Below are 27,677 nucleotides of genomic sequence, written 5' to 3'. Positions count from 1 at the left end.
ATAATATTGGTCTCGTATTAGGTGTTCCATTATGGCAACGACTGAAAGTAAAACACAACTCCACATGGAGGAGGATACGGAAGTGACGAAACCTCTCGATACAAAATTTTGGAAGGTGCTGAGCGCCGTGTTATTATTGGCTGCCGTAGGAATGTTAGTCGGTATAAGTAAGTACTTCCGGGTCATAAATGTGAATTAATGCCAAAGGGGAAGTTACTTGAAGATGTAACTAAATAAATCCGGCTCGTATAGAGCATGAAGGTAGAGCAATACTACAGCTGAACGCAACTCTGTGTTTAGGCCTCAAGATTTATAGGACAAGATTTGTTGCAGTGTTTTTGGTGAACCTTTGGAGATATCCTTGGAGAAATCATGGCGTGGCTACCACTTCATTACTTGTAATTGTCCTACATTTGGACAACAAACCCGGGGGGGGGGGTTCTTCCTGGTTGAAGTTATACGGGGATGTGCCACGGTTTTGTGGTACCTTTTCAGTGATTTTGGTATATCGATGGGTGGGTTTTCAGTGGAGACCAATGCGCACAATTGGATGCATTTTAGCAAAAGTGCCCTTAAAGCGCCCAATTATGGCAAATATGGGTGCTTTTTGGGTGTTTTTTCTTGAAAATTGGTATACTGATGGGTAGCAAAAACAGCAAAAAGTAGGTATAGAGAAAGTCAGCATCCGAAAGTCTGCGTGGCATACCCCCATACAAAAATTTTTGAAGAACCCCCCCGGGACAACAAACATCTTCCTTTATTCAGTGGCGTAGCCAATGGGGAGGTATGTTTGTGACTAGGCGTAGTCCAGTGGCGTAGCCAGCACTTTTATCTTAAATATTAGGGCGGCCAACATCCAACAGGGAGAGTAGAGGAGGTGGGGAAAGACTTCTCATAGGGGGCAGCTGCCCATCCTCACCCCCTTTGGCCCAAATTGGCTACGCCACTGGCAGGGCCTATGGTGTTGGCTTCAGGTTTATACTCAGTCCCAAGAATATCTCTTGATGTAAAATTGCTTGAAAACTCCTGAAAATCATTGTAAAATTTATATCAAATCTTGGATTAGGCGTTTCCTACTACGTAAAAAAATCGTTTATATTTTTATTTCTGGAACAGGTTGATTTTGATTGGTGCTCAAGCTTAAGCTCTATTCAATACAGTTTATTGGTTGACAATATACGACATGTGCACGCGCATCTGGCATTTAAATATGTTGTTAAAGAATGTTGTCAAGCGTGTGTTTCGGGGTTTACGAGGCATTAAACCAAATTTGTCGGTTCAATTCAACAGGCCCAGATGTTCCAGTTGAGAAGCCAATGTAATAGTGCCAATGATATAATGTTTAGTACGCCATCGATATTCAGCTATGCAATTAAAAATATGTTGGCACATTTTGAACTCCTCGACGAAGTATAGGTTATGACATAAAAAATACCCGATGAATGAATTTGAAGTATATATACAACGTGATTGCAACAACGAACATCCCACGTGATCCAATTGTGTAATCATTCGAAATCACATATGGCAACACACGGAAACAAAAATACGAAGTTAGCCGAAAATATGGTTATGAAAAGGTTTTTTTATACACCACGAGGAGGCCATCACAACATTTGTGTGTGTTTGGTTTAATTTGAAAAATATCCGGAATCAGGGTCTCATGAGGAATGGCTCCCCACTGTGGCGAGTTAAAGAATTAAAGATACCACTCCACTTTTGATGTCAGTTCGTTAGGGTATTAGTCAAGATTGAAATTTATCCTTAAAATTCTGTTCTGTCTGTCATCAAAGTAACAGGTGTAAGTCAGTTCGTCTCTGGTGAACTAGTCGAGTGGGAGGGCCCCTTTAAGACCAAAATGTTACGGAGTGTCGCTTTAAATCCAAAAGGTGAGTGAATAAGTAAGCTAATAAGTAAGCGACATGGTCCAGCAAAAATGGAAAAAAAAATCGAAATCATCTGAAAACATTAGAGGGGCTTAGATTTCATAAAACTTGCGCCCTCAACTTTAGTCAAAGACCAGTTTCTAACATAGCAATGTTTGTCGATTATACGAATCAGCATTTAATAAAGTAAATCGTATTCATATTTTGTGATTAAGTTCCTCAACACAGTTCAATGGCAGATAAGCTTAACTCTCAGTTTTCTCTTGTTTTCGATATTACAATTTTTTGTTTCCAAATCAATAGGTTTTTGCGAAATCTCTCAGAACCGTCCTTTTGTCTTATACTGACTGCATTTAGAGGGCGGTGTTGTCGATTTTGTTTTACTACGAAGCTGTCGTTGGCACAGATTAGAATGAATTTTTAGTTTGCAGTTCTCTGGTCTTCGTCAGTATGGGGGGAAATCCCAACTTATTCTGAAATACCACGTTACCGCGTATCTCACATACGGGACACACCTCTTGACTTGGGGAACTGGAAGTTTTGGCCAGGGCAAGTTTTTTTTTCCACCGCAATGTGTTTTTACACAAGATTTTGGGTGTTGTGATAGTGGGATTTTTTGCTCAGTTATTTAGTGGATCATGCATAATCTAATTTGTCATCCCTTTCCATTCCTTTTTCAGTTGTTCTAGCCGTACAGGAAGAGGAACTACCAACACCACTACCCGATAACCCAACAGAAGGACCTCGAACAACTGAGCCTGCTGTACCTGAGACATGTAGCACACCTCATTGTGTAGTAACAGGTAATTCTGTCTTTATACTTTTTTCGTTTTTCTTTAGTTTCCTTCTTTTCACCGTATTTATCTCCTCTCAGTTCCTTTCTCTTGTAATAATATTAATCTTCTGAAAACAGACATGCACGGTACTTTTGACATGATCATTTAATAATTTTTCTAACAAAACATTATAATGTTCAATTCCCAATACCAGCCACACTACACATATATATTTTTGAAGAATTACTTATATATTGGGTAAAATGTAAGTATCGCCCTCAATTTGAACACAAATAGTTTATAGAATAGAAATTGCACAAAAAAGCAGAAAAAGTTGATTAAGAAATGAACATCTATAATTGTATTTAATTTTACAGCAGAATGTGAAATATCTATTTCTCTTTTAATCTGTTTTAAGTGGAATAATAAAGAACAAATGAATAAATAAATAATGTTTCTTACCTTTCCTTAGCTGGCAAAATGATTCAAAACATCGACTCTTCAATAGACCCGTGTGACAATTTCTTTGAGTTCGCTTGTGGTGGATGGCTGAAGAGCACCGTTATTCCAGAAGATCGTTCTAGCTATAGTGCTTTCACGGTTCTTAGAGAAGAGGTCCAAGTCGTCTTAAAAGGTAAGAATGAAGTAGTTGTTATACATAATTGCTACTGTTTAACTGAATAATTTGTCCTTCTTGTCTGATTATCCATTAGTATACAGTGTATATAAAAAATTACTAATATAAGAGTCTCGTTGTTTACCCGACTCATTATGTCAGTAGAAAGCAGAATATTTACTTACAAAGGCCTTTTACCTGACTTCACCTGCAACCCGCCCCTTTTGATGTGCTGCATTACATTAGCAAACATTAGATTTTGTACAGCATCTATATCCTTCACGGAGTATACAACATGAAAGAATAGGATGTTCTACACCAGAGAAAAAAATAACCATCAAATCTGGTATATAATCATATGATATCACCAATGTGTAATGTCGCTGAAAACCTGATAATAACTCGATTTAGATTCTGATATTAATCAAATGGACTCTTTCTTATTTTTCAGAACTTTTGAGAGAGAAAAATCCAATGACGATATAACCGCTATAACAAAAGTAAAGGACTTCTATGCGTCATGTGTGGACCTAGGTAAGACGATACTCAATGTATTTTGATGGTTAACGAGATTTTAAACATATTCCATCATACCAAATGAGCTTCAGTTTCGAGACATATGACGTGCTTCTTTCTCATTAATTTGAACTCTCCTTGTCTCTCACCGTAACACTATTTCCCTTTCATTTCCCTCAATCCTCAGGTCCAGTGGCAAATAGTTTAGCATAAGCTTGTTGGTGCCCATGCACATTTTGTTTTGAACGCTATTGTTTTATACCTCCTCAATCCATTCTAATATATCATTGAGTTATTTAACTAATCAAATTAATCATATTAATTTAGTACCAATTTACTACCAATTTGATAACAGTAAGTATAGCAAATAAATAATTATGTACTTCGTGTAATTTCATCTCATTAATTAGACTAATTTACAGGCTCATATCTGTCTTTTCCCAAAGAAATTTTTACAAGTAATAGTCTAAAGATTCAAACAAATAGTATACTTTCTGGTTTGAAATGACTAAAAGCAGTCATTTAAAGATATATCACCAGCTAATTAGTACTAATAATGAAACATATAGGTATTATATTTTGGTGAGCCTTTTCAAGCTCTGATTGATTTTGTGATCCTCATAAAAAAGTTAATTGCATTATCGTTGAGTGTAATTGGGACATAAAAAGGTATAAGCGTTCATCTTAAAATTTATGTTTTCAGCTTTAAAAACAGTATGTCACGAAAGAGGGTCCCAACTTGTGACACATGGCCGTACACTTATATTTGTGACGTGTCATGTCAAAAGGAGACACTTTTGGGCAGGATCGTAAATGGAGAAATAGCCAAAAATCGGCCCGGGGTGATTTTTTTTTACAATTTGGGTTTGTTGCGAATTTGTGATGTTATTAATGTTTAAAATATTGTCTGATATTTTCAGACCGGAATATAATTGATGTCTTGTATTGTTTGAGACATTTTTCAGGGTAATTCCTACTCTCAACATTGTCAATAATATTTTTAAAGGCCGATATCTTAATTTCCAATTTTATGATACCATAACTTACGAACTCAATATCTTCGCTTAGGAATGTCCGTTTTCATTTGTGAAAACGGCGTTATGGAGCAAAATATCTCTATATTTAAGATATGTAAAAACCTCAAAATTGATAACCTGCCCAAAAGTGTCTCCTTTTGACATGACACGTCACATTTCATTTTTGTCAATGACACAGAGACTATTGATGAGCGTGACGATGAACCACTCCGTAATCTACTACACGATCTTGGAGGCTGGCCCGTTTTAGGAGATACTAAAGGTGGTTTTTGGAACGAGACTGATTATGATTTCGAAGCTTTAATGGGCCGTTTATCAGGAGAATTCAACAATGACGTCATCGTGGCGTCGTTTGTCGGTGTAGATGACAAAGATTCAACACGATATGTATTATTCGTAAGATGATGTTTGATTTCTAGATTTCCATATCTAATTTTATTCGCTGTTTCAAGAAAGATTTTAGAAGAACCAACCTGCCGTATTTTCTAATAATAGGGAAATTCTGGTATGAAAATCATTCAAATTTTGGTTTCTTGATTATTTTGTTAACTGTGTATGTCAAACATTCCCTACAAAGTGCTCTAGAGCCCGTCAACGATATATGTTGACGAAAACCAGATTGATATAGACCGTCTTTTTCGAGCATGTGTGTAGCAGCCCTCTATAAAAACCGATGTCGAGTAGCGTTATTGGCCTTTCATCGATGTGTTTGATGGGGTCTTTTTAATACTCCTTTATGTGGTAATATCTCCTCCATCTATTACCTTGGAAATGCTACATGTAGTTTATGCTATTACCTCATTCATCCGCTTATCTGACATGAAGATTGTTTGACACGCAATCAAACAGCAAAGACCGCATGTTGCTTCAATAGGGTTAGGTCAGTAGGAATAGTTTTATAATGAAAGACAGAGATAAAAAGACTTTATCGCGTCTGACGTCATCAAACTCGACAGGGTTTGTTAACAAGTGTCGTGATGATGAATTGCTGAACGCGGCGGTATAACCGGGCGACTTATTGTTAATTTTGCACCTTCAAATATACAAACCTTCTCAAAAGTTAGTTCTTAATAGTAGGAGACTTTCTTTCGCGAAGGCATCATGTCAACAATGCCTAGAAAACTTGCTTTTTGCCTTGTAAAAGTACGTAATTTTTCGCCATTTTCTGCAAATTCCTTTTCTCCGATTGGCACCAGATAAATCGGTCTTCCTTTTACGCGCTATTAACCAATCAAGAATCGTAGGGACTTTGATTGACAGTGACGTTAGACGCGATTAAGTCTTTTTATCTCTGTCTTTCATTATAGGGTTTGAATTACTGTGTCAAACAAAATGGAGCCAGGTCCCGGTACTCGAAGGTCTCAGAGGGCACATCGTAGTCTCGTTATCAGGGCAGGATTGACTTTTGGGAGGGGGTGAGGCTGGGCCAGGCCAGGCCAAATTTTAGAGGCCCAAAATTCACCGTGCGGAAGAAATGTGCACTCAAGCGGCCAAGTGTTGGTTTAGGCATACGATGGACAGTGGCAGTGGGAGCATTACAATTTAGAGGAAGCCGATATGGCTTTTAATAGGATATTTGCGCGCAAAGTGCGTAAAACAATTTCAATTTAAGACTATTTTAGCTCAACATGAAAGTAAATGTTGCTATATAACAGACCAGTGACCCAAAACATTGTGTTTATCTGGCTAAAAAAAATGCATAGGGTAGTTTTGGGGGCCCAAAATTTGGAGGCCCTGGGCTCGGGCGCATCTGGCCCAATGGTAGGCCTAAATCCGGCCCTGTTCGTTACTCATATTATGACCCTGCTTTGTACCAGCGGTTATGTCTGTTTACGTGAGGAACAGTGAGCTGTGTATAAACAGGACGCCCCCAAGGTAATCAGGCTAGGTAGTCACCTTTTTGTACGTTTCATGCAGCTGACAATCGCCACGCACAATCAATTAGAATCACCGGGTTAAACTGGTAATATAAAAGTCTAAATAGGTAACTCTACCACAAATTTTGTTTGTAATTAAACAATCTATGAAACATATAGTTACTGAAATCTTCAGAAAAGACGAGAACATTTACTGCTTTATTTATACGAGAATCACATTTCCTCATTGCATCTGCGCATGTTCAAGTTCCAGCTTATTACGTATTCATAGTCACCTTTTTGTGTGCGTATGACGGACGAGCTCACACTGTCCTCAGTTTTGCAATCGAAGTGGCGCTTCACTTAATTTAGCACTCTTGTGGAGTTTCGAGCAAACAGAGTGTGTTCGCTGTTAAAAAGTACCTAACGATAAAACATATTTGAGGTGTGCTTCATTTTAATATGATTTTATCTTCTTTTGTTATTATACCTGTTACACTAGATCGATCAGCCATCTCTAGGAATGCCAAGCAGGGACTACTACCTCGAAGAACAATATGCACACGTATGTTAGTTGCACATTATTTCTACTCTCCCAAGTAAGAATGCAGTATCTACAGTGGCGGAACTAGTGGGGGTGGTGCCCCCTACCGTTAATCATGGACCGTCGGTGAAAATAATCGGTGGGGTCAATGATTCACAATTTTGTGGGTACCGCTGCCGCGGCGCATATCCAAGGTGAAGAGCTATGATGTGCTTCATCCTTGCTTCCGTTCTAAATTTCCCCACATACACTGCTTTATCTTAAACATATTTATATAGTGTTAATGTTGTTTATAACTTATGATACACTGAATATCAAAGATTACAGCTGAGCATTGTAATATTTTTCTACACGCAGTACAAGAAGGCATATTTCGATTATATGGTTACTATAGCCACGATGCTCGGAGCAGATGAAGGCGCAGCCACTATTGATATGACCGCTGTGTTAGAATATGAGACCATACTGGCCAATGTAAGTCTTCTATTAACCTTATGTATTATCACATTAGTATGAATTCGTCCTCATTGATTCGTTTCTGTTTGTTTGTTTGTTGTTGTTTTTTTGGCACGAAAGTGTTGCTTGGAAATTGTTGTTTAAACCAATTTGTGTTTCAAACAATACAAATGTCAGAAATTGACTTTGTGTGCCCTTAATGCGGTTCAATATTGATATCCTTAGTGTAAACCAAAGAAAGCAATTAACACTCCAATAGAATGCCAATACGCAACATGGGTGTTGGATAATAATACCATACCGTATCCATAGACAATGGCCGCACTGGTTTAATCTCATTATCTCAGTCAGAAATCAGTCAAGATATGTGACACGATCTGGTCCATGGGGGCCAAAGGAGGCATTTTTGAAAATTGAGTTACTGTAATTATTACATTATACATACAATAGGCTATCATTTACTGAAAACACCAAAGGACTAGCATACTTGGTTCTAAAGTTATGAAGTTTTTTGATGTCTATTTTCTTATGTATTTCATTGTTTTTTACTCCATATTTTTACCTTTATCTCAGTTTCAAATTTGCCGCCTTTGGCCCACATGGACCAGATCGTGTCACATATGTGAACATATTCAGTACATGCGCTCTGAAGACAAAATGTATGTTCCCCGTTACATTTGAAGACAAGTACATATAAAGGGTTCACAAAAAATAACCCCCCTAAAATTACAAAACATTTCTTTTCATAACTTGACATACATTTCGTTGATTTGAAAAATTTAAAAACCCAAAGTGTGTTCTTCTAAAAATCTTTTTGCTTTTATAAAAAATAATCACATTTTCCAAAAATGATGCTTTCAGAAAAAGTTGCACTTTTCAACATCCCCATTTGTGCTTCAATCTCTTATAATTTATGTATCAATATAATGCTGTAAGTTTTCATTTTAGTATTTTTCTTCTCTGTTCTTTTCACAACTTTTATTCTGTTTTTCAGTTATTTTGATTCAGTTTTCTTTTGTTCTTTTGTTCCTTTTGTTTTATATTTAAATAAATATAGGCGCGCATAAATTTACCATCCGCCACTCTCAAACTAGAAGTATAGTCTGTGAATAGGCCAGTTTGTCACTTTCAATACTGGAACTTCGTCTAATCAAATGCTGCTATCTTTACATCTTGAGGTCGCATTGGATTCAAAATTTACACAAATATAATTTTAGTTTTAAAATTAGGATTTTTTCCAAGTATAAGCTACTCTTTTGGCGCAGATATTATGAGGTTTGACATTTATTTGTATCGTTGAACAGATAACAATACCGGATGAAGAAAGACGTGACGGCGAAGCCTTGTACAACCCAACCACTATTAGTGGTCTCGAGAAAGATATCCCTGAGGTGAGAAATTATGTTATAGGGATTTGTAGTGCATCGCAGTAAACACAATAGTTAAAAGTATTTGGTAAAACAGAGTTTGGTAAAATAGAGTTTGTAATGTAATGTTTTCCACTTGAGGCACAAATGTTTGGTTGTGATGTGTTTTGATTCGTTCTTTTGGAATTCTTAATGAGCACAATTTTATCAAATCATATTTCCCAATACATCTAAGAAATATATTATTAAAAAGAATTGTTTTTATATAATCTAGATTGATTGGGTGCAATATTTTGACACCATTATGCCAGATGAACTTACGCCATTACCTGACGCAGAAGAAGTAATTAATCAATCTCCTGATTATATGAAGAATGCTTCAAGAATAACAATAGATGAGACGCCTCAAAGGTAAAAGGAGTATAGACCCTATTACGTCACTCGTCCTCATTTAAATAAAATTTTGTCCACCATAAGGTACCACAGGGCAATTCGCACGATAATACAATAAAACATGTGGTAGGTATGAATGGTTTTGAAATCGAACTAGACACCTGTCCCTCTGTCACTTAAAACTTAGAACCAACGTGGCTGCCATTTCAATTGTTATACTGTTCCGCTTGAGTTTATTCGACGCGGTCTATACTCTTGTCTGCATTTTGAATCATTTCAAAAACGTTTCGACATGAAATTATGACTAACAATTTTGGTATTCTTATTGGTGTAAATCGTACCATTTGTGAATGGTAACTATGTTCATTGTATCTATGTCATCTTCTGAAGGTTTCATAATGTCGTGTTTTCTCTACATCATTTTGCTCTCTGGCCACGCTTGCTCGTAAATATATCAGAGACATTAGAGAGACATTGCGATGTTCCAAACGCAACACGTGGAACGTACGTTTTCACGTACGTTTTTACGTACGTTAATACGGTGTTTAAAAATATTGCTAGTCTCGGTCCCGAGGAGAACGAGTCAGTTGGAATGAAAGACTATAATATTTGATCTAATCTAATCTAGGTCGATAGAGGGCATAGTGATTGAAAAAATAGCAGTAAGCTGAGTCTCTGCTTAATTCAAACAGGCCGCTTTTGATTTTGACTAAAATTTTGACCTACATGTTGATTAAACGTAATTGTTTTTTTGTGCTCCCCAAATATTATAGTTGCCCGAAAACATATTTTGGTATATAGATTAAAGATCACTACATCCATACATCATGACTTTACTTTCAAAATGAGACTTTTTCGTCATGAAAATTGGGCGCGTTGCATGGACTTAGATATGGGGTAAAATCAGCATATTTCAACGTAGCATCTGCGTTTTATTCTACGTTGGAATCCAAAATGGGATATCGCAATGTCATTTTTTTACGCAAAGTATCACACACATTTCAATAGAGACATTGCGATTTCCAAACGTAGACATCGGACGTACGTTGATCTATTCAAAACCACTCTCCTGAATCGAAGCGAGGTCACGTATTTAGCTATTTTTGAAGATATTCCACGTGCGAAATCGACGTAGATACATCGTTGAAAATGCAAAAAATGTGTCCATTTCACAATATGTTAAAGACAGTCAAAGATAATGAATATAAGAAGGAAAGTCTAATTATTATTATGATCCTTTTTGTTTGTAACAAATCATTATAATAAAGGTACAGCGATGTGTTAAAAATGGACTAAATTTAAACGCAATATTCATACGCAGAGATTGCCCATTGAAATGTGTGTGATACTTTGCGTACAAAAAATAACATTGCGATTTCCCATTTTGGATTCCAACGTAGAATAAAACGCAGATGCTACGTTGAAATATGCTGATTTTACCTCATGTCTAAGTCCATGCAACGCGCCCAAATTTTCTCATTTTGAAAGTAAAGTCATGATGTATGGATGTAGTGATCTTTAATCTACCAAAATATATGTTTTTGGGCAACTATAATAATGAGCACAAAAAAAAAAAGAAGTTTAATCAGCATGTAGGTCAAAATTTTAGTCAAATTCAAAAGCGGCCTGTTTGAATTAGGCAGAGACTCAGCTTACTGTTATTTTATCAATCACTATGCCCTCTATCGACCTAGATTAGATTAGATCAAATATTAATGTCTTCATTCCAGTCGACTTGTTCTCCTTCGAGACGAATGAGCACAATCCAGTTTGCAACCGAGACTAGCAATATTTAACACCGTATTAAAGTACGTAAAAACGTACGTGAAAACGTGCTGCGTTTGGAACATCGCAATCTCTCCAATGTAATCTTTTACATTTTAAAGGCAGAACGTCTGTGAGTCTGAAAAAATGTACCCCAGCAAACACAAATGTTTTAAATGGGTTATATTTTGGGTTTTGGTTTAAATATGAATTAATATCATGAAACGTTTTGCATGAAATCACGCTATGTTATTTTAAATAATTTTACAAACATTTTTGCCAAATTTTTTGTCAACACTTAATAAACACAAACATATTCTGCAGTAAGTTTTCAACAAAAAAAAGGGAAAAAAAAGGTCTTTGAATATTATGAAAACGATCATAACTTCTTATATATCATTTATATAACCCGACATTTAAACGTTTTCTAACAACCTTCAGCCCTTTCAAACCATTTATGAATAATGTCGAAAACTTTTTGTGTTTGCCGGGCACCTCGTGTCTCTGATTTTATCAGCATTTGTCATTTTTTACTAGTTCATTCCTAATACGTTTATTTCAACATGTCTATTGCCAGAGTTGTAGCAAACTATTTGATATGGCGAATCACCATGAACAGAATATCAAGTCTAAGCCAGAGGTATAGAGATGCCCAACAGGTCTACTATAATGTCCTGTATGGTACCAGCTCAGTGTCTGCAAGATGGCGTGATTGCGTCGACTATGTCAATAGTGCCTTGGAAATGGCATCTGGTCGTATGTATGTGGAGGAGAATTTCGCTGGAGACAGTAAAGAGAATGTAAGCATTAAAGTATAATCATTGATTGGCATTTTAGCCATCAATTTACATTATTATTGTTATCGTGATGTCCTAGTTTCATTGGCTCTTAGTGAGGTATCTGATTATCGATGAGCTGAATTATAGCAGTGAATTGCTACTAATTGCTTCAGCAGAAACTAGCTCAATCTTTGTAGCAGTACAGCGACAAAATAATAATATACTTCAGGTAGTATTTCAATTTTACCTAAAATTGTTCCAAATACATGCAATTTTTTATGAATTAAAAATAAATTGGTATTCATCTTCTTTAGATGGCGAAAATGATAGGAAACTTGAAGACTGCTTTCAAAGATATGCTTGAATACAACGAGTGGATGGACGAAGATACTAAGATTGTAGCCAGACAAAAGGTATATTAGCTCTATAATTCCCTCCCCTCTTCAGAATTGAATACATTAAATGTCCTAAAAAGTTGAACAGACACATTGAGTAGAAGAATTCAAATAGCACAGATATACTTTTGTAGGTCCTGTGGTTTTTTAGTTATGTTGTAATGAAGGCTGAAACAACAACACTTTTGTTAAACGTATATAGCACATTAACAACAATAAATCAAGCAAGTTTTCAAACATATCAAAATACAGTTTGTCCACTCTGAAGTACAAAGTGACAACGCGCGAGTATACAGCGCGTAAACAGTGCGCAGTTATGCGTCTCTGCTGCATGTATGCGTGCCTTCAAAGTCGGCACAATGTGTGCGTCCGCGTCGCTACTTTGTACTTCAGAGTAGACTGACTGTATATGATTTGTAGAATAAACTTTTGCAAAACATCAAAGTGTCATTTTTCAATTATTGATTTAGATAATGAAAATCTATTGCTTTGGCTGCTTCGAACAAAAATACCTAGTCTACCATTAAAGACGCGCGCAGTGATCCCAGCGCAATTATTATTAGTTTATGTAATTCAAATTGTCATTTGGTATTTTTGAAAACAAAAAAAATGGGCAAAAGCCAAAGACAACAGCAGTATTGCCGAAGTTGGTGCCCCATTCAAATACATGTAGCAAATTTATATACTGTCAGCATATAAATTACAGATTCGTGTAAAATGTCTTATTTTGTCTTAAATACACAGTTTTTGCCTGAACCACAATCGGGTTATGTTAGCACATAATTATATGACAACGACAACCTGTACCCAAACTGAATGGGCCTTTAAGCCACTGCCGCCCGCCCCAAGTCGGGGCAGTTGTAGTAGACTGAGTAAATTAACAACAAGCGCGGTTGTTTGAGAGCATGTAAAACTACGTCATTTTAAAGGAAAGGTGAACACTGATGGCGTGATTTATCTTTAATCGTGTCTCCACCTTTACAAGGGGTAGACACTGGCATAATGATATTAAAACATCAGAAAAAGAGCAACAAATAGCAAAACAAATTTCTAAAACGTTTTATGATGAATTGTTAGGAAATGTTAAAACTAAAAAGAGCTGAAAATGTGTGCACATATTAGTGTGATAGTTGTTGGTATTATCCAGGTCTAAAATTGAACGTTATATAATGTTTTGTCACAAATTCTAATAAATGATCACAGCAAACAACCGTGCAAGATTAGTATAACCTGGGCTTGATAATACTATCATCTTGAAGACTGTGCACGTCCTTAAAAACGTTGATGCAGACCAACCCAGGTAACGGCCACATCCGGCCATGGTTTTCAATATCTCAATATTTATATATTTTCAATATTTACTACTCATCACAATTTCCATAACACATATTCATTGCAATTATATTGATATTATTATCATTAAACTTTGCAGTGTGACGCTATTCGTGATCAAATAGGCTACCCAGATTGGATTATGGAGGACTCGACACTTAATGATTTTTATGTGAAGGTAATATTAGAAATTTAGTCCACGGTTCTGCTTTAAGTTGTCAGCAATTCTTCTTTATCACCTCCCCTGGAATAAACAATTTACCTGTTTGCCATGAGCCAATTTGTCATACAGCCAAGGGCTACATAACCCAGATGGACAGTCCCAGCAAACACAAAAACGTTTTAAAAACGTTTTAAATAAGTTATATTTTGGCTTTTGGTTTAGGTAAAAACGTTTTAATAACATTAAAATGGCGGGATATATAAAAGGTCATGATAACGTTTTAAAACGTTTTGTATGAAAACACACTACAACAATATTTTTTAAATGTTTTCAAAAAATGTTACTGTAAACTAATTTTACAAATATTTTTGCCAAATATTGTGTCAATACTCAAAATAACATTATGTTTAAATGTTTGAACCCAGCAAACACAGAAATGTGCTTAAAATGTTTTTTAAACCTTTTAATAACATTTAAATGTCGGGTTATACAAAGGTCATGAAAACGTTTTTAAAACGTTATTGAAAATATTTTGGGCAAACATTTTTCGCAAAATATTTTTTCAACCCCAAAATAACATTCTGTTTAGAATGTTTTGTATCAAGATTTTCAAGAATGTGTTTGGAATGTTATTAAAACGTTTTTATACCCTTTATATAACCCGACATTTAAACGTTTTCTGTAAAACATTTTGTTTGCTGAGCAGTAGATTATCAAAAAATGTTTTTTAAGGTTATGAAAACTTCTTATACTCTTAATATACCCTTTATATAACCCGACATTTAAACGTTTTCTGACAACCTTTCATAACCTTTTACGAATGATGTCGAAAACGTTTTGTGTTTGCTGGGGTAGTCCAGCTTTCCAGAAGGTGACTTTTGCCTGAAGCAATTAGTAGCAAGGTGTCAGGTAACAGGTGTCATTAATTGAATATATTTCTAGCTTTATTATATAACCCGTTTTTTTCTTCTTTTTTCCTTTCTAAACCCATTCCCAAACCTAAACTTTACCCAAATCCTTATCCTAAACCCTATAAACCCAACCTCAACAAACACCTAACTTTTGTTATTCATAGTACTCATGGAATCCATCGCCATTTGTGCGTAAATCGAGGGGCGGTTACGTACGCTTTGTGGAATTAATAGATATATTTGGGTCTTTAATTATTTTCAATTATTGATGAATGTAATATCCGAAAAATGCAATTAGGGTTACAGTGCAATGGCATGTCAGTACATAGTTGAAAGTATACGTTTCATGGGCTACTGAACAATTTTATTCCATACACATACAAGTACCTATCCTCTTGCGCAGTTTAAACAAACAACCACAAATTCACACATAGCACATAGGTAGCGTTTTCATCCTGTTCTGTTTTACTTCCAAACAGATGGATATAGCTGCAGACTCGTATTTTGAAAACATATTGGATTACATTGCATGGGGTGCGAATGACAATTTGGCACGCCTAAGGAAAGACGTAGATAAAGACGAGTAAGTGCTAGAATATGTGATTTAACGCAACTTTCTTTGCATCATCATGACCATTTAGACAATGTAAATATCTTGAACAATGATTATAAAAAATATACTTTTCTGGTGGATACCTACAGGTTCTCAATTTTTGTTGTAATTACCCTTTTTTTAAAACAATTAGATGGTTTACAGGACCAGCAGTTGTCAATGCGTATTACAGTCCTTCCAGTAATAAAATCGGTAAGATTCTTTCTCTTATCTTTAGGATCTATCAAAAAGTGTGGAAATAAAAAAAAACAATCATAACTTTTAACTTTTAACATAATCATCTGGTGGTTGTTTTCTTCACTTTAGTTTTCCCAGCTGGAATTCTACAACCACCTTTCTACCACAAAGATTCTCCATGGTAAGTTGAAAACTATGATATATCATATCAACACACGTGACGTTAAAGCAGAGTAAACTTGACTTATTCAATTGATTTATTACATCATATTTACCCAGGGTAGCCCGATCAGCTAAAATGCTGTTCTTCACAGTTATTTGATGTGGTCATTTTAATGTTTCTTACATAACATTACGTAATTTTTAATTCTAGACCTCTGAGCTATTTTTTAAGCTATTTATGGCTAATTTTAACTTAGATTTTCTTTTCTTTATCCTTTATTTCTTTTCTTGCTATATGTTACTAATTTTTATTATGTTTTAATGACATTAACAAGTGTCTACCCCTTGTAAAGATGCAAATAACATTTAAGATGAATAGCGCCATCAGTGTTCAAACGAAATATTTCCGTCTTTGGATATCTTTGGAACTGATTGTTCAGTTGGGTTTCAATGGGGGTTTCTTTAAAATGCAGCTTTGTAAATGCTTATCACTATCCTATAAAAAACTGAAAATACAATATTTCCGAGTTCCGACTGATTTTACTTGATCGCACCACATATGGTAAAGGTTAATTATTATTGTCAAGTGCCGCATGAGTGACCACAAAGCGTGAGAATCAAATTATTGTCTAGAAGAACAAATCATCGGGCCTATGCATTGCCTGAATATATTGTATACTGCTCTTCTCCATCTGACTCATAAGCTCAGTTGGCAGAGCATCGGTCCGGTGATCCGAAGGTCCCAGGTTCAAATCCTGGATGGTCAGTGGAATTTTTTACTGGCTGTCATTTATGTATGTGGAGACTTGTGTTAAAACCATTTCTCATATTTTATACTTATATAAGTACAAGTCTGTTTTTCTTCATAAACATTGGTGACAAGGCGTAAAAGAAAACCAGAACAAGAAATCCTGTTTTTATTATATGATTAAACTATGTATTTGTAATGATTTAAGATCATTATCATTGGCTTCGAACTGCCCTGTTACAATTAAAGTGTATTACCTAATTTTCACTTTATAACAACTCTCTCTGTGGTAATAAAAAAATGTAAAGGCCCATCACTGAAAACTTAAACTAGTCAATTGCAGGCTGGACTAGCTTTAAACAAGTCAAACTGGTTAGTCAAGCCTGCTTGACTAGCTTAAGCTAGTATTTCAACCTAGTCAAGCCTGCTGGACTAGTTTTCAGCCAGCTGGACTAGTTTTTGATTAGTCCAGCTGGCTTGACTAATGTGATTTGACCTGCTGGACTAGTTTTAAGGATTGACTAGCTTATGGTTAGTCAAGCGGGAAGGACTAGCTTAAGTTGGTAAATGAAGATGGACTAGTTTAACATTAGTCGAGCTGGCTTGACTAGCTTTAAGTTAGTCAAGACGCCTGCTTGACTAGCTTAAGTTAGTCAATTTGCCAGTAGTCTGTGGTATGTGACCTCTGACCCAACTGAAATATATAAGCGGGGAAACATACATTTTGTAACTGTCAACTGCTGAGGTCAACTGGATAGGCCTACTGCTGTCACTTCACTACAGAGCAACACTCTCAAGTTTTTGCCACAAAATGTCCTGGAATTAATTCATCAAGATTTTGTAGAACATGAAGGTAAGTCTTGCTTTGTGTTGATATATATGTAAGGTTGCAATTTGTTATAATATTACATCAGAAAGACAAAAATAATATCAGCTCAGAATGCCTATTGCACTATGTGTACAGCAGTGGTAACAGCACAATACAACATGCATAGGCCCTACGTACGTACTACTTCTAGTAATTTTGTTGTTTATAGCAATCATGTGTGCACTATGATATTCTACAATGTACTTGCAATTGGGCCTTGGTCATCAATTAAAGTGTAAGTTCAAGCCTTGGCACCTTTATAATGATATAAAGGTATTGGTAAGCTAGCTGATGAGCCCAGATCCTCCAAGTTAAATTAGGGACTACCTGTGTACAGTGTATTGTAACATAAGCCGCCACTGGGCTGGGGATGGGGGTAAAGTTCTGTACTGTTTTTGATACTTTATTGTTTGTTGCTATAATTTATTCTAAATGTAAAATGTAATTCATGGCTCAAGGACCACAATGGAATTAGAAGAAAACTATAAAGTGAAATGAAATTGGGAGAGGGGGGGGGTTGGCTAGCCGAAAAAGGGGGGGGGGGAGCAATTTTGGCACACATTCATGATGATGAAGATTGTCTGAAAATTCAAAACGACCCCTATTGCAGATTGCATGATTGGGCCAAATTTCAAGAACATTTTGAACAATTTTAACCCCTATTTTGTTTTAATATCGACTTTCGAGAACATTCGGATATTAAGAAACCTTAATTTTGGTAAACTAGTAAACTGATCAAATTTGAAATAATTAAAAGATATTAATTAAAATATTACCCAACATGTAAACAGAATACAGAGCGTGTTGATGTGTGGTGTACTGGTGGTATACATGTACATTGTATGTGATGCTTAGGCTAATTAAACTTAGCAGAAATCATCAATTAAAGCTGGATGGATGCTTTTTTGTTCATAAATACTATATATTAATACACCAACTGGAAATTTTAAGCATATATATTTTTTTTCACTATTATTAATAAATTTAAAATCAAATTTAAAACAAATTTCAAATATGACTCATATGCCCTACTGTACTTAAAATTAGTAATAACTTAGGCAAAAAAAAAATGCTATGTGCATGGTCTGCAAAATTATTAATTATCACTTTTTTTAGAATAACAACCATGACCCAAACAAAATCTACAGTCAACAGTTTGTCAAATTATACCATTTTAATGTCATGTATTTTTTTCATATATAGGTTCTGTTCCTTTTTGACGATGCAACCGTGAAGCTTGAAAGACTCAACATATAGTCTGGAGGATTTCACTCAAAAAACAAAGGTAATTGAAACACATTTTTGATTCTAAATGTTAGAACTGCTACTAGTGCAATTTAACTCAAAAGTCATCACCTTAAGAAATCAGAAATTAGTGTGATCCCGGCCTCAATGTGAGGTATCTTCAAAACACAACAGAATGTCAGAATCTGACCATGCCCTTTAAGACTGTACACTATATTTGTAAACACTGCATGGTGGTGGACTCTAAAAATGATGTGGAAATACATGACCAACCAAAATTTTCCAGGTGTATAAGAACTTGGTGGTTTAATTGGTGGGACTATTACGGAATCCCCGAAGTGACATGGAAGAAAAAAACTTGGGGCCCGAGATAGTAACTTTGGGCCCCGACGTAACTTGGGGTCCGAGTTAGTAACTCGGGGCCCCAAGATAGTCCTCGAGATACTATCCGACTTAGTAAGTTGGGGCCCCAAGATACTATCTCGGAACCCGAGTTACTAATTCAGGGCCCTGAAATACTATCTCGGACTCCCGGCTTAGTAAGTTGGGCCCCGAGTTACTATCTCGGACCCAAGTTACTAAGTTGGGGTCCCGAGTTACTAATTCGGGGCCCCGAGTTACTATCTCGGGCCCAAGTTACTATCTCAGGGCCTGAGTTACTATCTCAGACCCCGAGTTACTATCGCGGGCCCCCAGGTACTATCCCGGGCCCCAAGTTACTATCTCAGACCCCAAGTTACTAAGTCGGGCCCCAAGTTACTATCTCGGGCCCCGAGTTACTATTTCGGGCCCTGAGTTACTACCTCGGGTCATGATGTACTATGTCGGACCTCGAGTTACTGTGTCGGGGCCCCGAGTTACTATCTCGGGGCTCTGAGTTACTATCTCTGGGCCGCGAGTTACTAAGTCAGACTCCATTTTGTTCTTCCATGTCACTTTGGGGGCTCCGTAGACTATACATGTATTAAACTGTAAATAAAGTTCTCGTTGACACAAAATATTTTTTCAGAAAACTGCCAGATATGAAAGCATTTATTCATTTTACCTATTAAAGTTTAACTTTAACTAACAGTAACTTTTTGTATAATTTGCTTTCAGATGCTGCTGAAATGTAACACAAGTGGTAGAAATGGACTTCCAACAATTGCAACTCATCAAGAAGAAAATGCTGTATACCAGCCGTGCAAAATAACGAGTTAAGACGTTACACAAACAAGTCGTGTGAAAAAAGAACCTTGCACTAATTTTGCCTGTCAAAGATGGATTAATCTGAATCATGCACATGAAACTTATCTGATTCATGATTTGATACACATTCAAAATGGATTCATAAAAACTTTTGATTGTGGTGACTTCATTATTTTGAATATGACTGACAAACTTTAATGACTTTTTTTTTCACAATCAGGCATCTCTAAGGACCACTATCTCTAAGGTTCGCTTTCTCTAAGGTTCGCAAATATGAATTGTAGATTTAAAAAAAAAGGAACATCATGAGTTTGTTTGCTGGATGACTATGCAATGACGTCACTGCCATATCAGGGTGAAAAATGGTATTATACCTATCCATGATGGTTATTTTGTATGTTAATTTGTATGACACCTGGATAGACTCTATGCTGTGAATTGTAATCAACATGATCAATATTAATTAATGTTTTTATTCTGTCAAACCAAGCTGTTTTTAACAAAAAACAGTTAAGGTTTTGACAGATTAAATACATTTATAATTGGTTATTTATTTACTAAATTTCATAAACAGAAATCTTTGTAATTTATGTCTAAGGCTTTTATAATAATATTATAAAGAGTTGGGTATCATAATGTTGGATGCAAGATAAGAATGTCATAAAGTTTTCCTAATGTTATTTTGGACTTTGAATTGTTTCTTATTTCAGAATCTATTGTCTCCAAAAGAGGATAGGATACAGTCTGTGGTGGGTACTAGGTAGCCAGATGAAATGAGACAACATGGTCAGAAGAGAAAAATCAAAATCCTCGCCAATATGCAGGTCTAGTTATTGGTGCTTGCTTTTGCTTCATATTTCATTCATGATGGTGCATGATTCAAGATTATCTATGGAATAATTCTTGTAAATTCATGCAGGGAAGCAATTAAGCAAACATTAATCTATCTAGACTAAATCTACATGTGGCTCATTTTACTTTCCAATTGTAATATAACCCTTATCAGACTGTATCCAATCTGCAACTGCATGTATGGTTGCATTAGGTTTGTCCAGATGGCTGGACTAGCTTGAGGTTAGTCGAGCATGTTAGTCAAGCCAGCTGGACTAATGTTACATTAGTCCAGCTGGCTTGACTAGGGCTATGTTAGTCCAGATGGGCACCAGTTGGACTAACTCAAAGCTAGTCAATAACTAGTCGAGCGACTAACCTTAACTAGTCCAGCATGCTGGACTAACATCAGCTAGTCAAGAAACTAGTCAAGCGACTAACCTTAACTAGTCCAGCGTGCTGGACTAACATCAAGCTAGTCAAGCGACTAACCAAAAGCTAGTCAAGCGACTAACTTAAGGCTAGTCCAGCATGCTGGACTAAGATAAGTTAGTCATCCTTGTTAGTCCAGCAAAACTGACTAGCTTAAAGCTAGTCCAGGTGGGCACCATCTGGACTAGCTTTAAGTTAGTCCAGCTGACCAATTTAGGTTTTCAGTGATGAGTTATAATAAATTCAGGGTTGTTTCCCCTTTTGCATTAGGTATCTAAATTATGGTGGTATCGGAATGGTCATAGGGCACGAAATCACACACGGTTTTGACGACCAAGGTAGGTAAAATTCAAGATAACATAATTGTGATTGTGATAGTCAATATATTTCTATATTTCAATATATGTGACAAAAGTGATAGGTGATAGTAAAGATGGGCGAATGAATATAACCTATCGAATTGTCTCAATTATCTATTCAAATATTCGACATCTAGTGTTCTTTAATCTCCATAACCTTGGTTGGATTATTTTATAGATGAATGTAAAACTGTAATTACTAAAAGTATGTCATTAAAAGAAGTTAACCCCAGGACGAAACTAACACCGCATCCCAAATGACACTTTTGTCGTATCTCGATGGGCAATGATGGGAACATGACTGTGTTAATGTTATGTGTGCATTAAAAAAAATACGTTCTATTTCAACAGGTCGGCAGTACGATAAGGATGGTAATCTTAAACAATGGTGGAGTGATGAGTCAATCACGAACTTCAAGGAACGTGCACAGTGTGTCATAGATCAATACGGACAATATATTATGCCTGAAAATAATAAAACAGTAAGACGATCATATATTATTCTTGTTATTAAGACTGCATGGTCGAAAACTGCGCAACCAATCTATAGAAATAAGAAAATCCACTTTTAGACGGGATGGGTTCGTGTCTGCTTGGCTACCTTCTTTTTCTATAGATGAGTTAACCTCAATGTTTGTCAAAAAAGGCAAGGGACTGGTATATCGATATGCTTGAGTGAAACCCATGTAACCACTTCACTGTTCAATAGCCTCATTGTGATTTGGCGGGAATTTTAAAAACACGAGCCCTGAACAAGATATGATGCTCGCGCATACTGCCAGGCAAAAAACAAAGGAAATTGTGATGATGCGTGCGCATACTGCCAGGCATTGACATCAGAAGTCAACTCATCTATATATTAAAAGTTATTAATTCGGCATGTACAACTTCCCTATCTAACATGTGAAGTGCTTCAGGCGAATTTATTGTTAAGCTTTTTTATTGTTTTATTTCGTCAACAGAGGGCGACGTTACTAAATGTTTACCAGTGAAAAGCCTTTTTTTACATTGAAAACATGGATTCTGTAGAGTTTTCTTATTTCTGCTATTTTATACTTTGTTCAAGCATTAAAATTGTTATCCCATTGTGTAACCTTTGACCCTAATGACTCAATTTGCTCAAGGGTGACATTTGGCTCCCGGCTGATTCTGAATCTATACACCCCTGGTTGTTACTTAAATAAAACAAAATGCATTAGTACGCAATTTTTTTTACCAACTTTCGCCAATTTTTGCCAATTTTTCTCGACTAATATATGGCGTGATTATGGCGGTTATGCACATGCACGGTTTCATAGGTTTGAATTGGATACTGATACATTGTATATAAACGATATATGCTTATACCGCATAATATTTGTATGTGATGTTTATTGACACATTTTTACTCGTTTTTAGCTTAATGGAATTCAGACACAAGGCGAAAACATCGCAGACAACGGAGGGCTGAAGGAATCATTTAAGGTTCGAATATATAAATGCTGACTTTCAGCACAATAAAATTCTATTAAATACTATCCTCGAGTTTTTGATGTGTAACACACATCTTCATTAGAATTTAGTCCTATGATTTGGGACATATTTACTCTTTTGTTGACCATTAGCAACATTTTTTATATTTGGAGTTGGCTTTTTTTGCATTAATTGTGATTCCGAATTGTGATTCTCTCTAGAAAGAAAACCAAATCAACATCCCAAATAACAATTTGTCTTTGCAAGTTTGTAAGGCTATTTTAATATTTTTTTAACATAACCTGGGTTCATAAAAAGATGCAATATTACTCCATCTATTGAAATCACGAAGTAAAGAGGTCACAGTGTAGTTGTTTAAGTTGTAAAATGTTCATTACTGCCACAGTAATGGCCATAATTTTCTCTCCTCTCTCTCTCTTTTACAGGCATACATGGAAAACGAGTACGCCAATATAAAGCTACCCGGATTTGACTACACTCCTGAACAACTTTTTTATCTTAATTTTGCACAGGTAATTTAATTTTTAATTGTCCATAGGAAAGGTTGAGGTGTATGTCTTGGAGGGGGTGCGGGTATGGATAGATGGGTTAGATGTGTGGAAAGCATGTGTTCTCACATCATTTCTCTGATGCTTACTTATATTCGTCTCGCTTTTACCTGTGAAATCTGTAATTCAAACAAATTCCACTAATGCGCACAATATTTGACTAGCATCTCTCACTGTAATATAACTGTTTTTAGGTATGGTGCAGTGCCTACAGGCCGGAGGGTGTAGATTCGGCCATCCTTACTGGTGTACATAGTCCTGGAAGATATAGGTAAGCTTTACACTATTAGATGTTGTGGAAATATTGTCGGTGGTCTTAACTTTCCGTAAGAATACTGACATTCTTATATTCTTATGGTAATTTACGTAGTTATAGTTTGCGAAGTTTTATAGAAGATTTTTACCGAACATTTTTGAAAATAGATTCTTTCATGAGTTCAATCCTTACAACATTTATACATAAATGGCCCAATTAAATTTGTTAATAGGCCGACGTGATTGTCCCCGGTGTAATTTTATTTGTTATGTACTATTTCTAAGGACTGATTTGGTATACTTTTTCGTTTTCCATATTCCAGTCATTAAAAAGTTTTCCAGTGAATAATTAGTAGGAGCCGAATTTGTCTAAGTGCAATGACGTAATGGTTATTTGTGCTCAATTGCCGCCAGCCTTCATTGTATTACTGGGACGTCATTGCACTCGACAATTTCGGCGCCCGGGAATTTTGAATATCGCGTGTTAAGAGACGGATGTTTTTATTCGTTTTTATGGTCACTATGAGATTGTTTTAAATAAAACCACGTCATTCGTGCTTGATAATTATTTTTCTTACATATTAGGCATAATGTTTTGATTGCCGGAGACCAATTTAAACTTTAAAGAGGTAACATCCTAGCTTAAACAAATAACATAAACTAAACACCTGGCATTTTTAACAAGCAAAACTTGAAATTTGAAATACATTTCTGTCTATTCTTTGCAGAGTAATCGGGCCTTCCCACAACTCATTTGAATGGCCAAAAGCTTACAACTGCCCAGACGACACTTATATGAACCCACCTGCAGAAGACAAATGTGTGATATGGTAGACCCAAGTTGACGTCATGGATGTCTTGAAATCTTACCTCATATGATAGTACTCATGGCCGACTCCGCCATTCTTGCGTATCGTTCATGGAGGCAATTTAATGTACTTCAATATTTTTTCGCTAGGCGGCTTGCAAACTTTGATTCAAAGCCAGTGGTTCTGCGTGTAACGCGTTATGCCCCAAACCCGCTAGAAGCACTGCATGTTTCTTTCAAACCTATGACACGCTGAAGCTGGAAGACGCAGTTTGATTACAGACTCTAGCCGACACATGCCGGCGGTACATTATCTGACCTCCATGATGGCGGATGTTGGCGGATGGTGCAATTTTTAGTACTTATCTTTTTGGGTACATTTGAAAAGCATGACTGCATAATTTAGCCACTTCCACCAGAAAATTTTGGCCACAAGTTCCTAGCCACATCGAACTCTATGATCGACTGCTAGAATCCCAACACTGTCAAATAATTTGGTTTAAAATGGATCCCTAGATGAGTCAGCTATTGTCAACTGATTATTATTGATTACTCTGTTCGACGTAAGATTACACTTGAAATTGATCTACCCAATCAAAGTGCTAGTCATGGTCATAGTCATGCTACGCAGGTGTCGACTACAGACGATAAGTTTCGAATTTAGTTTTACACAATTCTAAAAGTTCAGGAATTTAAATATTAATGACCATATTTAGAATCGGCATATACATTAAAATGTGCACAAAACAGCACAGTATTGGCTCAGTGGTTCTTAAGATAGCTATTCACACTTTACGAAAATATCCCAAAACTTGGAATTTTTATGGAGAAGCTTGTATGGCTATAGCACGAAGAGCATTAAGTTGGCAGCCTCCAAAATATACATGTATTAACCGCGTCTAGTGGCCACCGCCGGAATGACAGAATTAGAATGTGGATTGCCTGTTTATGATATACAAAATGATCGATAAAAAAACACACCACCGATTGTTTTTTGTTTTTTTAATTATTTCTATTTTTCTATACTTGTATATATTTCTTGTCTAACATAACATAACATAACAGAAAACTTTTGGTGCGCTGTTCCTTATGACAAGCTCGTAGCGCTTACAAAGTAAAAAATAAAAACATCTTAAGGTACACAAGCAAAAGCCTTAAATAAATAATGTTATAGAGTACAAACCTTAAATTTACATAATACAAGTCTTAAATATAATGATTAACAAAGTAAAACACATCATGGAAAAAGATAGGTCTTAATTGACTTTTTAAAACTCGCGATGGAAGAGGATTCTCTTATTGTGATAGGAAGTTTATTCCATTCCCGTGAAGCACATAAAGTAAATGTCCTGTCTCCTGCTCTAAGGTGAGCCTTGGGGTAATCCAAACGAAGGAAATCATTGACGGATCTGAGATTACGGGTTGTATGATAAATATGAAGACAAGTATTCAGATAATCTGGTGCTAAGTGGTTTAGAGTCTTGTAGACGTAGAGGAGCAGTTTGTAGATAATACGCTGTTGGACAGGTAGCCAATGAAGAGCAGACAACAATGGTTGTGATTCGTGCTTGCGAGGTACATTAAAAACAAGTCGAGCTGCCCAGTTTTGAAGACGTTGAAGACGAAGGACATGTTTATGTGGAATTGAAGACAAGAGACCATTACAGTAATCCAAACGGGACAAAACAAGTGAGCGAGCAGCATGATTACAAGTATCTTTATCAATATATTTCCGTATTCTAGTTAAATTACGTAGATGAAATGTAGTTGTTTTGCATAAATTAGTGATGTGCGTTGTCATAGACATATTTGTATCAAAAATGAACCAAGATTACGAACTGACTCTGATGGCAAGATGGTTGAATCTCCCATTTTGAGTGCAACATTGTTGATAAAGCGTGTGTTATGAGGAGACGATGCAATGAAAAATTCAGTTTTATCATTGTTGAGTTGTAATTTGTTTTGAATCATCCAAGTTTTGATTTCATATATACAGTTTTGAAGTTTTGCAATCGCATTATCTAATTCACCAGGTATCTTAGGGTTACAGGAGACGTAGAGTTGGGTGTCATCAGCGTAGACATGGTAGGACACTTTGTGTTTACGGGCAATATCACCGACAGGTAGTGTGTATATTGTGTAGCCAATAGGCCCAACAATGGAACCTTGTGGTAGTCCAAATGTTGCAGTGACTGGTTGTGAAAGTTCTCCTGCTACATCAACGCGAATGGACCATCCAGTGAGGTAGGACTCAAACCATTTGAGAGCAACACCTTTGACACCAAGGCGATTTGAAAGGCGTGAAAGTAATATTCCATGATCGATGGTGTCAAAGGCGGCAGAAAGATCGAGAAGCACTAATAACACAACTTGGTTCGAATCCAACGCAAACATAATGTCATTTTTTACCTTAATTAAAGCAGATTCTGTGCAAGAATGTGATCTGTAGGCTGATTGGAAGGGATCAGCAAGGTTGTACAAGTTCATATGATCGGTTAGTCGGGAACATGCAATTTTTTCAATGATTTTGCCAATGAATGTCAAATTGGCCACAGGTCGGTAGTTCTTAAGGACATTCCTATTGAGTGATGGCTTCTTCAACAGTGGTTTGATTATAGCATGTCTTGCTGCATTTGGAAAAGTACCGGTTGAAAGTGATGAGTTTATAATGTTAGTGATCAGAGTAAGAAGATGTCCGTTGCTCAACAGTTCTTTTAGAAACCACGTTGGAATTGGGTCAAGTCTGCTAGTTTTGCTAGGAGATTTGCCAATAAACTTTCTAACTTCCTCTTCGGTGGCAGGTGTGAGCATTGAAAGTGTGTAAAGATCGGCATGATTGTCAGCGAATGTCACATGATTAATTGTAGTACTTGTAGTAGTAGTAACATTGCTATCCAGATTTGAGCGGATTTTCACAATTTTGGAGACGAAGAAATTTGAAAATTGATTGCTTAGAAGACTTGGTGAATCGTGAATAGGTAGCACATGTGAAGTTTTGTTCAAAAGTGTATTGATTGTGCGAAAAGCATCCTTGGTTGTACACATATTTAATTTGTCCTTGAAGTATTTCTGCTTAGCAATATCAGTTAAGTGTTTGACATAGTTTTTAGCCTTAGTATATTCTTTTCGATCAGCAGATAGTTGAGATTTTCTCCATTTTCTTTCAGCTTGGCGACAGA

The 27,677-nt window shown here is 36.2% G+C and overlaps 1 protein-coding gene across 1 annotated transcript; it reads left to right on the top strand.

Moving 5' to 3' along the window:
• Positions 1-25,103, top strand: LOC140167629 (neprilysin-like). The gene is made up of 21 exons (XM_072190926.1): positions 1-167; positions 2,567-2,689; positions 3,135-3,296; positions 3,690-3,812; positions 5,010-5,227; positions 7,190-7,252; positions 7,589-7,705; positions 8,992-9,078; positions 9,329-9,465; positions 11,789-12,011; positions 12,305-12,403; positions 13,818-13,895; positions 15,271-15,374; positions 15,538-15,596; positions 15,711-15,762; positions 21,326-21,393; positions 21,766-21,896; positions 22,813-22,878; positions 23,313-23,399; positions 23,630-23,706; positions 24,419-25,103. The coding sequence occupies exons 1-21, from the start codon at positions 32-34 to the stop codon at positions 24,522-24,524; spliced, it is 2,316 nt and encodes a 771-aa protein (XP_072047027.1). The 5' UTR covers positions 1-31; the 3' UTR covers positions 24,525-25,103.
• The last annotated feature ends 2,574 nt before the right edge of the window (positions 25,104-27,677 follow it).

Source organism: Amphiura filiformis, chromosome 13 (genome assembly GCF_039555335.1).
Source record: "Amphiura filiformis chromosome 13, Afil_fr2py, whole genome shotgun sequence".
Classification (NCBI taxonomy): domain Eukaryota; kingdom Metazoa; phylum Echinodermata; class Ophiuroidea; order Amphilepidida; family Amphiuridae; genus Amphiura; species Amphiura filiformis.
This window is presented reverse-complemented; position numbering and strand designations above follow the sequence as displayed.

Bases quoted from the DNA above. Each gene is read 5' to 3' on its own strand.
- LOC140167629 (XM_072190926.1), top strand. From the start codon at position 32: ATGGCAACGACTGAAAGTAAAACACAACTCCACATGGAGGAGGATACG. The intron at 13,896-15,270 runs GTAATATTAGAA...ACTTCCAAACAG, and splicing joins TTAATGATTTTTATGTGAAG to ATGGATATAGCTGCAGACTC. The intron at 23,400-23,629 runs GTAATTTAATTT...AACTGTTTTTAG, and splicing joins TTTATCTTAATTTTGCACAG to GTATGGTGCAGTGCCTACAG.